This window comes from Microtus ochrogaster, assembly GCF_000317375.1.
Source record: "Microtus ochrogaster isolate Prairie Vole_2 chromosome 14 unlocalized genomic scaffold, MicOch1.0 chr14_random_1, whole genome shotgun sequence".
NCBI classification, from domain to species: domain Eukaryota; kingdom Metazoa; phylum Chordata; class Mammalia; order Rodentia; family Cricetidae; genus Microtus; species Microtus ochrogaster.
The window spans coordinates 24,559,905-24,577,020 of NW_004949096.1; the positions used below are offsets into that span (position 1 = coordinate 24,559,905).

Sequence of the window (17,116 nt, forward strand, 5' to 3'; positions counted from 1 at the left end):
AGTGCTATTGTCAAAAAGCAGCAACGGTGAAGTTAATCATGGATTCCACCAGTGGGAAACGTGACCAAGTCTGCCAATTGCATCATCATACAATTTTCCCGACTCCTCTAGTAACAGAACCCATGGGGCTTTAGCTGGGTATAAGGCTCCCAGCTGAGCCTGCATTTCTTGGTCTGCCTTGTATTTGTCCACGAGACTCAGTTCTACATAATCACTAAGAATAAAACAGATATATGCACCATCCATCTCATACAACAGACATTACAAGGCACATCCTCCCCTACCTATGGACAATAATGAAAGTGGTGAAGGCGGGCACAATGTGAGTCATTGTCAATTTTGGGAATAAGGACCATCTCTTAAGAATGACAGCTACAAAAGGAAGGAAACCAGGCCCCCAACCGTAAAACTCTTTACATCCACGGTGCTGTCCAAGGGGAAAATACATTGTTTTCTTTAAGGAATAGTTATTTTGGTTTTTGTTATGGGAGTGAGAACTTAATCCTTACTGAGATGGAGAAGGTGACACTGGGAAAGAAATGAATAGTGAATTCTCAAAGCTGGAAAGTAGAAGAAATGATCTAATGATACACAGGTGAAGAAAGGCCAAAAGATGGTCTTAAAAAAAAAATCAGTGATGGCTCAGCAGTTAAGAGCACTGGCTGCTCCTCTGGAGGTCACAAGTTCAGTTCCCACCTCCCACATGGGATGTTCGTAAACCCCTGTAACTCCAGTTCCAGGGGATCCAATGCTCTCTTCTGCCTTCATGGGCACTGGACATGCACTCATGTGCACACCCACACTTGCTGTCCACAGTCTTATAACCCTTCCTCATGGCAAACCCATCCTTTCAGATGTGAGCCTGAGCCTTTAATGGATGAGCCATCTATCGAACCTGAAGGACATAGTTTTAATTTTGCAGGAGTAGATTTAAGTTAATTGCAGGTAAGGCAAGGAGATTTTTCCTTTCTGTGTTTATGACAATCCTGTGCTTTGATTAGGTCCAGGAAGGCTCTTACTGTTTGTGGGCTTACATAACTGTTTTCTACTATGACAGTGAAATTCAAAGCATTGTCAAATAACTAGAGGTTGATTATTTGCATTTTAAAGGGATTCCTTCAAATCCTGAAGCATTTTAGTGGCCAGGTGAACATAACCCTATATAGTGGACAGCTAGGGAGAAGAAAGTTGACTTCTTACAAGTCACTGGAATGGTTATGTATGTATGTCAGGAAGGAGCAAAATTAAATAAATAAATCAATAAATAGGCTAACTGAGTTTTTTGCAGGGAAAACGCGACCATGTAAAAATACGGATTCTTGCAACACTGTACTGCAATCAGTGGACGTAAGTGGGTGGAGGGATAAGCTTGTTAAGTCCTTGGTCCTGTAGCAGCATAACCAATAGAGAGCTCTGAGAACAGCCTTAGAGATCCCCTAACCCAGCCTGGCTCTGTCTGCTGTCAGAGCTGTGGTAGCTGCATAATTAATCACAATAGCTTCATGGTATATACGCAAAACAAAATCCTCTTGGTCTTCAGCTGGAACTAAGAAAGCAAAATAAGGAACTCCCTGTTCTCCCAAGATGTAAATTACAGCTATGCACAGAATGAAATTTCTTATTTGCATTGCCCATAAAGTTTATAAAACTTCATGTTCACTCCTCCCTGGCCCATTGTGGGTTTTTTTAAGTGGCACTTTTAAAGTTTGCCTTGGCTCAGGGTGAAGCATTTGCAGGGACTTCATTCCTGGAGTCCTGGCTCCCCTGGGCCATCTTCACCTTTTCCTAATTCATAGCTCACTGCGTGGCTTCTGTGCATGTGTGGGCATTCGTGGGAAATGTCTGAAGATATCCTAGCTGGTGAAATGTTTTAGAAGCAAGGATCCCATGGGACAGAAAAACAAAAAAAATATAGAAAATGAATGGAGAACGGGATATAGAAATAGCAGTCAAAATGTTAGGTTCTTGCAGTTGTTACGCATGTGATTGGATAATATTTGGATTTTATGGATAGAAAAAGGTGTGTATCAAGAATCCAGGAAGTGTTTCAGATGTTAAGAGATGCAGATAAAGCCAGGTGGTGGTGGCACACACCTTTAATCCCAGCACTCGGGAGGCAGAGGCAGGCGGATCTCTGTGAATTAATGGCGAAGTGAAGGGGGAAGATTTTGAGATCTAACCTCTATCTAGAGGTCCCTTTCGTACTACTGAGCACTGTCTGTTGTTCGAAGGAACAGAAGAAGGCACCAGTAGCCTTCACTGTAGGATAAGTATCACCATTGGGGGCCAAACAATGATAGAGAAGGAACCTTCTGGATTTGTGCTTAGACATGGAAACGTGCTCTTTTTCCCAACACTGGCTTAAATGTCAAAGAAAAATTAAAGCCACTGATACATTACCATGTAGTAAATTGCTTTTCTAATGACATGTCCACAGGGCATCCTCCCTCTCCATTCTTAACCACAGAATTTACTAGTTTAAGGACATAGCAACATTGGGTGTTTTAATACAACATTTAGAGAGTGCTCTAGCTTTACAAGGGGGAGTTGCTATGAAGGCACATGAGTCTCAATGTTGCATTAGCCTAATGCATATTCATGAAAACTACACTAAGCAGAAAAATAAGTAAATATTCTGTTACCTAAAATTAACCTTCGGTGACTTAAAGTAGTCACACTCATTTCACGTGGAAGCAGGGACTAAACGACATGTACCTTTGGGTCTTTCTCTTTGAAAATGCTATTATTGATTAGTCTTTTCCAGAAGCTTCTTGGGTTTCAGTTGGCCTTCAAACACATTTAAAAATCAAGTGATCTCAATTTCTTGTGATGAGATTCCCAAACCACAATTCTTCCCCCAAATAGTTACATGATATCAAGCTTTCATTTGGCTATGGATTTTGTTTTTTAAGAGTGCCTTTGAACAATTCTTGTGAGTGATGTTATATTGCCTCGTGGCATTTAGTGTTACCAAGATTCAATTTGTTTCTGGGAAAACTGTAATCAAAAATATAACATCAAATAGCATTAAATAAGTAAGTGTCAACAAAGCAATCAAATTACTTCTAATTTCATTATAACAAGTTAATCATCTTATTTTATACTAATGAATATATTATTTAAGAGCCTTAAAGCTAAACTCCTTATCACGAAGAAAAAAAATTGTTTTTAAAGAGCCTTCATAAGAAAATCCTGAATAATTATTTTAATTCCCTGAATGGACAGGCTAAAATGTTTTTAATGGTAGAGTCTTTTAAAGCGTGTTGCTTCCAAAAATCTTTCCCGAACCATCCTTAAAGTTCAGAGATGCTTTAGGCTGACACTTTGCTGGTGATCCATTTCTGCAATGAAGAGACCCCGGAAACTGCTAAAAGATCAGGGGAGGCTCTTGGGAAGTCATGACCCTGGGGAGGTGCTGGTTTACAGAGTGTGAAGCAAGCAATTCCCAGCTGTACCCAGGAAACAATGCTGCCAATGCCCGTGCTGGGAACCAGAGAAAAAGTCACTCAGAAGGATGACCGGACACCACCACAGCAGAACCACAGATAGTCTGGTCTGGTTTCTGTGAGTGTGGGGGCAGGGTGTGCTTTAATTCAGAATACAGTTCAAGATTTCTATCGATCTGTTAAAACAAAAACCGATTAGTTACCCTTCTGGGTTTTGGTTTGTTTGCTTTTGGACCATTTTAAGGCTTCGGAGATAATTCATGAAGAAATACACTCAAAATCAGAGTAGAAAATTCCTAAGTGAAGGCTGCATATTCGGAACTCCCTGCCAGGGGCTTGGCAGTCCAGTGAGGCTGCGGAGATGGAGTGACACAGCAATGAAGCAGAAGTCACCATCAGATCAGGAAGAGGAACTGCACTCTTCTAGTCTCAGCAAGACTGTTCCCTGGAAGTTAGTTTAGTTATGATACCTGGGCTGAGAATACAGATTTGGGGACATTTTTCAGGATTTCCTTTTCATAATATGACCAACAAGCTACTTTCTCAAAATCGTCTCTTAAGGTTTTACATTCTTGATCCCTAATTGTTCATATTTAAGACTTCCTCGTACGCTCAAGTGTCTACGTGGGATGATGATCTAGCTGGAAGTATCTGTCCGGGGCAACATGGGAAACGACTCCGGAGCCATCCAGAGTCCTCTGCACTCACGGTGAAGTGCAGTTATGCACCAACAATGCGACTTGCTGTGTTGTGGCTCCACCTCTGCCTCACTTTATCTTCACGGTGAGTTCTCAGCTTTTACACACTGAGCATTTCTTTCTCAGATGGCATCGTCATAGCAACCCAGGTTGCCCTCAGAACTCGCAATCCTCTTGCCTTGGTCTCACGGACTGGGATTATAGGTACGGACCTTTCTGAGAAACAGTGCTAAAGTCTCAGTCTCTCTCTCTCTCCCTCCCGCCCCCCAGCAAACACACACAGTGCCTATGTTCAGAGCTGATTTTTTTTTTCTTTCACTCCCAACTAATAAAATCAAGAGGCTGCAAGGAGGCCGAGCGGCACACAGTTTGATGTCCTCAGCAGGATACGGGGAGTCAGAAGTGACGCTGTAAATCCAGCATGGGGCTTCAACACTGTGTGAAGTGTGGCCTGAGCTGGGGAGATTTCCCTTTGATGCAAATGCAGTATATTAATGGGAAACGCATTCACTTTTATTTGTCTGTACTGTCTGCCACAGCAAAGCGGCCTCATTTAGCTTGGGCCAATGTGAAAACACCCAGAGAAGCAATCTGTTGCGCATTAGCACAACTCGCCTCTCATTTACTTGCTAGTAATTGGAAGGGGTTAAGAGAACAGAGCTTATCAGATCATGTGAGCGTTATCTCGCCCATGGGGGCAGCAAGCTTTCCCTGAATTTCTCTGGGAACCCCAAGACAAGAATCCTTCTTGGACGTCGACTTGATGCCAAAGGAAGAACACTGACACATGGGAGACAGGCATGCTTTAGAAGGCTTGAAAAGGCGGACTGCTGGGGGGAGGGGCATTCGCACCTCACCCCGACCTTACCTTTCCTTCGATATGTTCTTACTCTCACGTTTCCAAATTGTCTTGAAGTCGCTGCAGAACTCAAACCACACCATAAACACATAGCTGGGGGTGATCTCCTTCTCTCCAGTTTTTGGCTTCATTCCAAAATAGTCCACTGTTGCTTCAAAACTGCAGAAGGTAGGGGGAGAACATGGAGGGGGTCAGGAACTGTCAACGCCAAAACCCATCAGGTTGATGAGAAGGGACCCTGAGAAGTTTCCTACATGACCTTTCCCGAAGACAGGAGTCAGGGTTCGTAGTTACCGGAGAGTACCCCAAACCCCAGGGAGCCTATGTAGACCTGACAGTAGTCTCCATGATTGGGAAAACTACTAAGTATGTCTTATCTGTGTGAACTGAGGAACAGCACAGTTCCAGGGGTTACATAACTTACGTCTGTTCCTCATCTGAAGTTCATGTCAATTTTCTGATCTTCCCTCTGCTCAATGACTACATGTCAGCCTAGGACATATTGACTGCTCCAGTAACAGCCAGTCAGATGGCCAATTGGAAACCTGGAAAATTGGGATGCTCTGGCATGCTCTGGGTCTTGGCTCCATCACTTGGCATCTCACGCTCATTTTCTCAAGGGTAGAATTAAGAAATTTATGCTATATGGCTTTTAAAAGTTTCATTTTAAACCTTGACCATGATACAAGAATATAAATCGTCAACATCCAAAACAAGACAAAATTCTGTGTCTAGCAAGGGTAAGATAAAAAAAAAAAAACCAAAAAAAAAAAAACCCCCAAAAACAAAAAAAACCAACTCCAGTCAGGCTAAAAAGGTGTTCTGGTTTTTCTAAGGTAGACTCTTAGATAATGCTGTGCCCTGCCCCTTGAAGGCACCCTGCCCACTAGCCTAACTGGGCCTCCCAAGCAGCCCTTCATGGAGGCACTAGCTTTGCAGCAATTTATAGCTCTGAACTCAGTCTCTCCCCCCCCCCTTGCCCTCACCCACCCTAAGCTTCACAGGCTCATTTGCCAAGAGCAAGAACTCTTAAACAGCCCCCTTTCAAGGGTGTTGGAAACTAATCAAAGCAGGAATGGCCAGCCAGGTTTATTACTCAATGCTCTATCATCTGTTTGGGCATGGTGTTTTTTTTTGTTTTTTTTTTGTGGCCATCCTGAATACTGAGTTTCTAATGGGACTCTATTTGGTGGCAATTGTAAAAACCCTGAAGCCCTGCGACTATTACGGAGCATACTTTCATCTCCTTCTCAGTTATTGGGCAATATGTATCTCATAAGATTTTATCACATTTCACAGATGAACTGTTAATTGATTCCATGGCTACGATTAGGTGAGATCCAAGCTGGAGCTGCTGCTCCAATTCTCATAAATTCTGTGTGCTTCTGTAAATAACAAATCTGTTTTTAATGCAAATTAAAACTACTGGCCAGGGAATTCGGCCCCTAGTTATTAAAAGGCTAGAAGTGTGTAAGTGGAGAAAGGCAACGATGGCAGTAATCTCTGAGGGGACTATCTGATAATTCCACACACACACATTTTGGATCAAAACCGGTAATCAAAGAAAGTAGTGCAGTCGACTCTTGGCCCAGACATAACACCTATATCTACAGCTGTCAAAATACTGATAAAACCAGATGGGTGACATACATCATATACCTTTACTTCATTCAACATGGAATTTTCATTGTAATATGAGGGTATGTAGAGAATTATACAACCAACAGAGGCAGGCTGTGGATTTCCTACTGAGCTATTGGGTTTAGAACTAGAGAGACAGAACAGGTTAACATTTCCAATAGTCTCATTCTTCAGAGAGACAACGGAGGTCTGGGAAGACTGAATGACCTCATCCGCTGGCAGAGCCGGGTCTCTATTTGGGTTCCTAACTCCCTGTGAGATGCGTGTCTTGCTCTCACCTTTGGTTGCTCATGGGCACTGATGCAGGCAACTACCAAACCAGACAGTCATTTCCTTCCCTTTGTCCTTCAGACTCATACGTCACACACGGATCATCCCAGGAGGACTCCCCATCATCTTCCCTCTTCCCTTGTGTTCACTTTCTATCCAGACACAGGTTTGTACATACGCTGACACAGGAGAGAAAACTGTTCACTTTGTATTCAGAGGGACTCGTTAGCTTCCTATTCCATATCAGGATGCAGTGATAAACACGCATGACCACCTGCCATGATTCTGCCATCACTACAACACCTCCGCATTATCTGAGTCCACATTGGGGCACACTAGACATTGTTGCAGAGTCAGAAGTGACAGTGCTTCTGACATCTACCCCAGATATGTCAGCGGGCTGGGGGCAGGTTCTCTCTCTCCAACTCTGTCCTCACAGCCTCTCTCTGCGTGTGTGCATGTGTGCGTGCGGGGGTGGTGGTGGGGTTGGGATGCCCCGCTCGCCTCTGTCAGAGGGGTTGCTGCATTTCAGCACGTTTTTTCCTAAGTGTTCTGGGGAACGTAGGCAGCAAGTGACTCTGCTCAGAAGAACCACGTAGAGTCCTGGGCATGCTTTGATGAAAGCCCTGTGAAGCTGACAGACACTGTCGCCCCGAGGAGGCACCTCATTTGACTGCAATACTCTCCTTCTATTTAAGAAAAAGCTCAGAGCTACACTCTGAACCCACCACTCTCTGATAATGTCCAGACTAATGCCCTACCCAGTCAAAATGTTTGCCATGAAAATTCAGTTTTGGTTCACAGAACACTGTACCAGAAACTTGAAATTTGGGCAAGAAAATCATTGATATTTAATTGCCGAGGCAATTTTCTCCGACAGACAGCCAACAAAGGATGCCCTGCTTTTTTTAAATGTCCAGTTCTCACCACACAACTGCCAAATAGCATTGCACTTGAAAAAAAAAAGAAAAAGAAAATTTCCTTTTTTTTTTTTTTTTGATTTTTCGAGACCGGGTTTCTCCGTAGCTTTGGAGCCTGTCCTGGAACTCCCTTGGTAGACCAGGCTGGCCTCGAACTCACAGAGATCCGCCTGCCTCTGCCTCCCGAGTGAAATTTCCAATCATATGTTTTGTTTTATATCAACACATTTCATTGCACTTTATGCCCATCCCCGATTCTCTCCTATTCCATTTCCTTGTCTAGTCCACCATCCTTTTAATCTGGTCAAACCTTTTTTTTTTTTTAGTACAGATGATGATTCTTTCAATGAACCCAGAGCTATGGAAACTGCTCTACACTTAGTGTGGAGATGCCAGAGCAGAACACATCCCCTTGCTGTTTTCTCATGCATGCCTTCAGAAACTGCTTAGGAAAAGCAAATATCCCTTGGCCTCAGAGTAAATTGTTTCTCTTGAGAATAAAACCTAAGAATTTACTAAGGCTCACACGAATGTTGCAACACTGACCACAGCCTCCTTAAAGAGAGCAAGCAAACAACCATGGTTTCTACATTAAAGATGAGATCTAACATATTTCAAGGATGACATGAAAGCTACGCTACCTTCGCCGCAAAGTCACGGAAAATGCTGACAGCCAGAAGTTATGGCTCCTCTCAGCATGCCTAATACACAGCAGCCAGGGCCTCTCGAAGGTGCCCCCCCCCCCGCCCTTCAGCAAAAGTCTCGAAAAGGGATTAGAAACTTGACGTGCACCCCGGAAGCCGAATTGCTGCCTGGCTTGCTCCCAGCCTGCCCTTGTTGATAGCCTTCTTTCTGAAGGTCTCTGACATTAATTTTACACAACAAGGAAAGAAAGCGTAATACAGGGATCGGTCCAATCGAGGAGAGCCAAAATTCTAAAAGCACAACCGTGTAATTGTCTTAGTTTTCAGCAATTATCATGATAGGACGATGCTCATGAGTCAAGAACATGTCTGCACTTAGAAAGCTACAAGACTGCCCTTCATTTTGCTTTCAGCGGCATCTTAATTTTGTTGGCAGATTACAGCAGGAAGCAGGACTAAATGCTGGCACCTGTCTCTGGGTTTTCAGAACTGTGGCTAGAGTTAAGGAAAAGGACTCATCCCTAGTTTATGTGTTCTTACATTCATAACTACGAATTTCTTCTCATCTATTTTGTAAAGTTATTTTTATTTCCTTAGATGCTACTTCCTTCCCCTGTTACCTCATTTAATTATCTGGAACTTTTAGAATATTTAACTGTCAAATGTGTCTCAGTACTCTCTCCTGAAGGACCCCATATCCTCCCTTCTAGAAGGGAGGTACCACCGAGGGACGACTGGTGAACTAACAAAGAGAACCCTCCCCCGGGGATTGGAATGGTCAGATTCTGGGTTTCACCAGGTGAGGTGATGGCTGCCCTCTGGGGTCTACTTAGAGAAGCAGGAGTCAGAAAGAGGGGCTAGCTTGAAGGAAGAACCCTAGGGTCTTTTCTGACTTCTGAGGGAGTTTTTGTGCACAGAAGGCAATACCATTTTCTACCCGTCCCTTGTCTATAAAACCCTCTCCTATCTGAGCAAAGAAACTGAGGTCAGTCTCCGAGCTATTTATTGAAGTGGTCTAATCCAGTTATGATGTGGAAAGAAAGTCAACTCTCTTCCTAACTTCAATGAAGTAGTGTAGGACCAGAGCAGGAAGGAGAGGCAAGCAGATGAAGCAGGATCGTGACCTATGTGATGGGAGAGGTATCACTTCAGCTCACTGTTCATAGATGTCTCAACAGACGGGATCAAAGGGCTAATTGTTCAACACAATGTAGGTGAGATCGGTTAGTCATAAATGGTCAAATGGCACAAGACTCTACAAGGAGGGATAATGTGGGAGGGTCTTCTGTTTTGTGTTGATTTCATTGGTTAATAAAGAAACTGCCTTGGCCATTTGATAGGCCAGCCCTTAGGTGGGTGGAGTAGACAGAACATAATGCTGGGAGGAAGAGGGAAGTGAGGTAATTGCCATGCCTCTCTTCTCTGAGCAGAAGCAATGGAGCCAGCCACCAGGTCAGACATGCTGAATCTTTTCTGGTAAGCCACCACCTCGTGGTGCTACACAAATTACTAGATATGGGTTAAACAAATATGTAAGAGTTAGCCAAGAAGAGGCTAGATATAATGGGCCAGGCAGTGTTTAAATGAATACAATTTGTATGTTATTATTTCCGGGGCTAAGCTAGCCATGTGGGAGCCGGGCAGGACAAAAAGCAGGCCTGCCCTGCAGCTCCTCACTACAGAGGGAGGAGACAGAGTGATGCTGCCCAGGCCTTGGGAAGGAAGAAATAGGATGAGGAGTTAGTGCTTCATGGTTGCAGAGTTTTAGATGGAAGTCTAGAGAAGATGGTTGTGCAGCATTGGGAACATTCCTTACAATAATAAAAGTAAAGGATGCCTAGTCAGAAAGAATTGAGTTCGCATCAGAGCCACTTACCTTTTCTGCGCATTCTCCAAGTGGCTTTCTTCCATTTTATGCTCTTTTTTGGCTGTGGAAGAAAAATAATTATGATTAAACTATTTTCTTACATATCTATCCCTTGTATAATCATATATCATTGATCACACCCATTCATTATTACAGGAATTCAAGAGTGCATTTGAGTCACATGCCTGGAGATCATATTCAGAGACATCGCCTTCTTGAGCATGGCTAGAGCTAGCCACAGTCAAATGAGTCTGTTTTGTCTGGAACACCCTTGAGAGTAAGAGGAAATGATAATTATACCTGGAAAAATATACCAGTTGGAAACGTTCTAATAGATGTGGTTGCTGGAGCTACAGTTGGCCTCCCCATGACCCTTACCATATGCCCATTCTGTTCTCTCTCATCCCCAGACATAATACAGTAGTGTGTGCAGCAACTCTGCTGGGGTTCAAGAGCAAGCACAAGAATCCTTGTGCAGTCTCTCTCCTGTTGACAAGTTCATTGTCAGTCTGGGGAAAACCTATGGATGTTGGGCTCAGATCAACATTTTGTAAATGCATTGGCAAGGAAATACATAAGGTCACTATGGAAGTTAATGACACCAAGATATGATTCTGAATTTATAGATGAAGAGCCTGTGCTCTGGAATTATTTAATACGATTTCATTCTGAGTACTTTTTACAAAATTTTCCACTTTGAAGATAATATCATTATGTATGAAAGTAACACTCATACTTTTAAACTACCCAGAAAATAAGTAGACCACAGCATAATCATATAATCTATGGGAGACCTGAGATGACTTTAAATGAAGGAACAAAAAGTCAATCATAATGAACGATCTCTATTGAGATACTCTGTGACAGCTATTAAAGGATTTACAATATCAGCATTGTATAAAACTTGGGTCTGCCACTTCCTATCTTTGTGTGTGACTATGGAGAAATTATTCATGACCAAATGCTTAATCATTACCTCATCTGTCCTCCAGGAACAACCACAGTAATTACTGTCAAGGTTAAAGGAGATAATGCAGGCACAGGGCTTAGCACACAACACATGCTCCCTCCACAACATGACAGCATTTATTAACACCTCATCCTCATTTTCCCTGTCACTCCTTTAGAAATGGCAGTTCAAGCTGCACCCCTCCCGGGTATCATACTTGACATAACTTCTAAAGTGATTGTAATGTCCTAGGAGGCCCTGGCTCCTTGGAGACACCAGCCTTTCTTTCCCATGTTCGTTTCTGTGTGGTTAGATGTGGTTTGAGTGCACTGAGTTGGTGCAGGAGAATTGTCTGTATTCTGTCAATCATATTTTAAATAAATGCTGATTGGCCAGGCAGGAAGCATAGGAAGGAAACCAGACAGGAAGTAGAGGCCAGGCAGGGAGAACAGGAGGGTTCCGGGAAGAAGGAAGCTCTTCCCCCATTCCTGCCCAGATCATCGGGAAGCAAGATGTAACCTATCCGGCTGAAGAAGGTACCAAGCCACATGGCTAGCATAGATAAGAATAATGGGGTAATATAAGCTACAAGAGCTAGTAAGAAGCCTGAGCTAATGGGCCAATCAGTTTATAACTTATGTAGACAGGTGTGTGATTTTCTTTGGGGCTTGCCGGCTGTGGGGTACCAGGCGGGACAGAAACCCCAACGAGCAGGCCCTCATGTTACACTGAGTGTGTGTGCATCTGAGACTCTTTGCCTCTGGGGTTTTCTTCCCTGGAGTACCCTACCCAGACTCCATACAGCTGTCACCCTTACTGCACTCAGGTCTCAGCTCAAATGCCACTTTCTCTGATTGGTCTCACCAAGGAAAAGACCATCCATTGCCACCTCTCATTCCCAAGTCCTCCCTCATGGTCTCTTCCTTTTTGTTTCCCTTCTCCACCCATTGCCTCTGTCTGCTCAACAGACAACGGTATTCCTTTAATACCACATCTGCCTACAATGCCACAGTATCATGCAAGCCCCACGAGAATAGCAACTTCACAGTTCTGTTACTTTCTGCTGTAGGTCTAAATGTGGAATTGACTTTATAGACATCAGTGTATATACTGGTCCCAAAGTAATTAAAGGGAGAGATACTGGCTGTCCTAAGCAAACAATGGAATATTTAGATTATAAATGTAAGCTACTATTGTGGGATAATGTGGTATGTCATCACTATGTACATTATATTTCAAGTAATAAAACTGCAACAATATGAAATGGTTTGGCTTTGATAAGTGCATCGTTTTAGTAGGGCTAAGTGGTACTGTGGCCTTCTTTTATTATATGATGCCCCCAATAGCCCCACTAGACATTTCTGTGTATTGCTTTGATTCTTTGCCAATCAGATGCTGAGAAATAACCTGAATCTCTGAGGTTCCAAGTTCCCCTCAAATGTGAAACAAACCAATGACTTTTTTTTTCATGCCAAAGGATTTTAAACTACATGTATGGCTAAGTAGAAGAAAAAATTCCTTTGAGCCTCAGTGGTCTTCCTGGAGCACCTATGCTGTTCTGGCCCTGGATAGTTTCCAGTTGGCCGTGCCTATGATAGAGCAAGACAACTATGGCCAAGCTGTCACTACACATGAATTGAGAGAAAAGAAACAGTATATCCAAATGGACTAGACCAGCAGGTAAGACCTTCAATATCGCTTTGAATATGGTGATGTGGAAAGAAACAACACCTGAAAATGCAAAGCAGGTGTTAGGGAGAGGCAGTAGTGAACTCTACAGAATCTCAGAGTTTGGGAGAAAGGGTCTGAAGGAAAGTGATAAGGACCAGTGGCTTTCATTTTTCCTATGTGAAGGGGCTTTTCAGGACAGACAGAAAGGGACGCACTGTGGTATGGATTCTCTACCAGCCTAGCATATCTCACTACAACAAGTGACGTTTGTGATGGTGCCACTGATACATCTTACGTTACAAAATGCTCCATTTAAGCCAAATTTAAATATATTCTTTAGAAAGAAAATGTTTAAAGGCTGGATTCATGGACTCAGAAACTAAAATTCTAATATCATTAACAACTAAAGCAATTTTAGGCCAAGTGTAAGAATCCTAGTGTTCCTAAATTTGAGTCCTCATTTCTCAGTACTGGAGATGAAGCCCTGGTGTGGGTAAGTGAATGACAAGTCGATACGAAAGCTCTGCTCTATTCAAGAGATGGGAGGTGCTTGCCTTATTACTGCATCTTCTACATTTCAGAGAGAAGAAAGGACAAGATAATGTTGTTGGTCATAGCTTCCTATGTGACCCAGCCTGAAGTAGCTGTTGGCATTGTGAGCTAGGTGAGTTTGTTCTTATGTTCCATGTGGCTAGGGCCTATTTTAGGTGTCTGGAATCTACAAGAAAGAAGAGCTGCCTCTCTGCAGAACTTTCACTGTAGTTAGGGAAGAAAGGCAGCTAAACCTGACAGGATAGGGTACACTGTAAGCAATTTTTGGTAAGTGGTAGCAGGAGACATTCAGAGCACTGACGATGCCCACAAAAGGAGCCTTTATGAGTGAGTTACTGAATTAGTTAGTCTAGACAGCTAAAGCTGGAATACCCATATGCTGGTACTAGGTTCAAGACATAGGACACAGTATATTGATAATAATGAGCCTTGTGAAAATTTTCCTCATCCTACAACTTTAACTAATGTCCTTGGATCTATGTATGGAATGTACTTAATCTTCTGCTCGGCAAAGTCACATAAGTAAGTGGCATTTCAGTGTTTCTAAGCTTCTTTCCCCATAACTTAAATTGTGGCATTATGAGTGGGGGTAGGGTAGATAGGTTTCTTAGGAGACTAAGTTTGGAGGGGCTGCCAGTTAGCATTAGGAGATATGGGAAGATAATATGCACCCCCACCTTGCTCCTGGGTCTTGTTTTCAAGACATTTTTTAAAAGCCTGCAGGAAGCTAGATATAAGGGAATAAAGCCACAGTTTTTAAGACAATAAAGGCAATTTAGAAGAATCAGAATTCCAACAAGGAGACGATTCACTTAGCACCAATTCTGTCTTCTAAACTTCTTATCAGGATTATGTGTCCAGCGGCGCCTAACCTTTTGACACTACTCTCTTACATTGTCATCTACAAATGTGCCAAGATCATGCACAGCTATGCTGATACATTTTTGTCAACCTGACGTGAACTAGAGCCACCTTGGAAGGACCTCAGTGGAAGAATTGCCTCCATTGAATTGGGCATACCTGTGGGGCAATTTGTGATGACTGTTTGATTTGGAAGGGCCCAGCCCACTCTAGGTGGTACAACCCCTGGACAGGTGCTTTGATTCTACTTCAACAATGACCAAACACCTTTACCAGCAGATCATGAAACCAATTTCTTCGTTTATCCACAAGCAGCAACGCGTTTCTTGCTTGAGATTGTAAAAATTCTTTTTTTCTGTCCGCATTACATTTCCAGTTGTTGCCCCCAAAGACTGGAACCTCTCAAAGTCAAACATAGTGGTAGGAATCAGCTTCCTCCAACTCCTCTTAGTGTTGATATTTTTGAGCTCCTCCTATGTGTTGCAAGTGTTTTTTAAATAAATCCAGAATGGTGAGTCCTTTCTAGAATGTTTTCCAATCCACCTTGCCTCTACTCACCAGAAGAAATCATTACGTGTGGCAAGTGTAGCATTAGAAAATGAGTTTATTAGATAAGACTTAAAAGTCAAACGTCCTTCTCCAACCATAGGCTGCAGAATAGCTGTTAGGTTTGTATGCAAAAAAACAACTGTAATCTCATTGTCTCACTGTCCGTCTCAGAGAAAGCTCCTGGCCCACCAGATGAGAGGAATCTTTTCTCCCTCCTTCCCTCTAAGCAGTTTCAACAGTGGGCTCAGAATATCCAGGAAGCCATGTTGAAAACACATGCGCTGTCAGCCAAGCGTTCATGTTCCGTTTATGGAGCACAGAGTAGAATTAGTATCCTTAAGGGTCTTAGGATGTTCAGGACAGAGAAATAGCAAGAAGTCACCAGCTGCGTTAGTCCCTGAAACCAAGCCTGGCTTCTACTCTGCAGCTATGGAAGGCCTCCAGGACACTTCCTTCCGAAATGAAGCCTTTTCATCTATATGGTTGTCTGTTGTTATATATAGCCACTCTCCTCCATGACCCTAAGCTAGAACTTCTGGGTGATATGGTGCAGCCTTGGTAACTTTATGTGCTAGTTTAGTTCCTATGTTTACGTCCGAGATAAATCTTGCCACGTCACCTCCCTCAACGTTCAGAGACTAGAAGATTTGATTGCGTTGATTTTCTGTCTCGGTCTCTAATATTTCTTATATGTTCACTGGAGCAGCACTTTCTGTTTCCTCTGGAGTGCTTGCTTCCTTGGCGTTGGGTGACTGGCTAATTATTTGGTGCAAGAGATCTAACTTCTGTCTTGTGCTTTGACACGCTTTCCTCATTCAACTGCATCATTCCTAGGTTCAGAGGTGAAGTCAGGACTCTTCCTTTCCCTTGATCACCGAGATGCCACTGCAGGGCTATTAACTGGCCTGATTGTGTCTGGAGGAGCAGAGAGGCCTGAACAGAAGGAGAGGAGGACATGGCCAGTTGGAGGCAGAGACAGAAACACACATTTGTGGAGTAGGCTCTCAGAGTTTATGCGCTCCAAAACAATCGCATCGGTAACACCAAAGAACACTCATGAGGCTGGAGCAATGGCTCAGCAGTTCAAAGCACTTCCTGCTCTTGCAGAGTTCAGTTCCTGACACTGAGGTCCAGTGGCTCTCAACTGCCTGCAACTCCAAATCGAGGGGATATAATGCTCTCTTCTGGCCTCTGTGGGCACACTCACCACACACACACACACACACACACACACACACACACACACACACACACCAAACAAAGACCTAAAAATAAATCTAAAACAGAAAAGATCCCTGGTCACAGATAACCATAATAGATAATAATAACAAAAAATACAAAATATTGTAAAAATTAACTAAATAAGACAGAAAGAGACAAGTGGGCAGATGCTGTTGGGGAGACGGCAGTGTTGGGCTCCAGGAAGGAAGAGTTACCCCAGGTGCTCCATTTGTTTAGATGTATCTCACAGCTTCTTGGATGGGGTATGGCTATTCTCACATTTCAGAAAAATATTTTTCTTTTAGGATATAATTTTGCTTATCATTATTTAAGGGTTGATCAAGCCTGTTCTACATGAAATGCCAAAATCTTCCCATTTAACAATGGAGTCCTGATTGCGCCCATCATTTTATGCCTATGCTTTGACATCCCATTTGTTCCTATTTAATCTTCAAGAGAGAAATGGTTTACTGTTCTACAAATACATGGGAGTCAAGAGGGTAGAGGTAAGGCAAGATGTGTTTAGGATTAATCTAAACTTTCCAACCTAATAATATCCATTGAATTCTGTGCTGCCTAGCTTGATTAACTGGACCTTGTACCACACACCACACCAAAGATGATAGGTGAATCTATTTTTTTTTCTTTTTTAACACAGAAGTGTTTTAGAGTAAAAGTTTCCCTCTAACTTCTAGAGTTCCCTTCTTAAAAGACAATTATGTCATCATTCTGCTTAAGGGTCTCTCTGCCTCTATCTCTCCATCTGTCTGTCTGTCTGTCTGTCTCTCTCTCTCTCTCACACACACACACACACACACACACACACACACACACACACACACACACTCACACAGGACCCCAGTACAGGATAAAGCACTTCTGCCTTGCACACCAAGCCTTCATATCTCTCTCTCTCTCTCTCTCTCTCTCTCTCTCTCTCTCTCTCTCTCTCTCTCTCTCTCTCTCTC

At 43.0% G+C, this 17,116-nt stretch overlaps 1 protein-coding gene across 2 annotated transcripts in view; it reads right to left on the reverse strand.

The window, feature by feature from the left end:
- Fmn1 (formin 1) overlaps positions 1 to 17,116 on the reverse strand; it is a 372,570-nt gene that overhangs the window by 13,249 nt on the left and 342,205 nt on the right. For both annotated transcript variants that reach the window (XM_005364222.3, XM_005364224.2), the window contains 2 exons: positions 10,355 to 10,406; positions 5,013 to 5,162 (listed from right to left, as the gene is read on the reverse strand). In XM_005364222.3, coding sequence (XP_005364279.1) covers positions 5,013 to 5,162; positions 10,355 to 10,406 — 202 coding nt within the window. The remainder of the gene's footprint in view (positions 1 to 5,012; positions 5,163 to 10,354; positions 10,407 to 17,116) is intronic.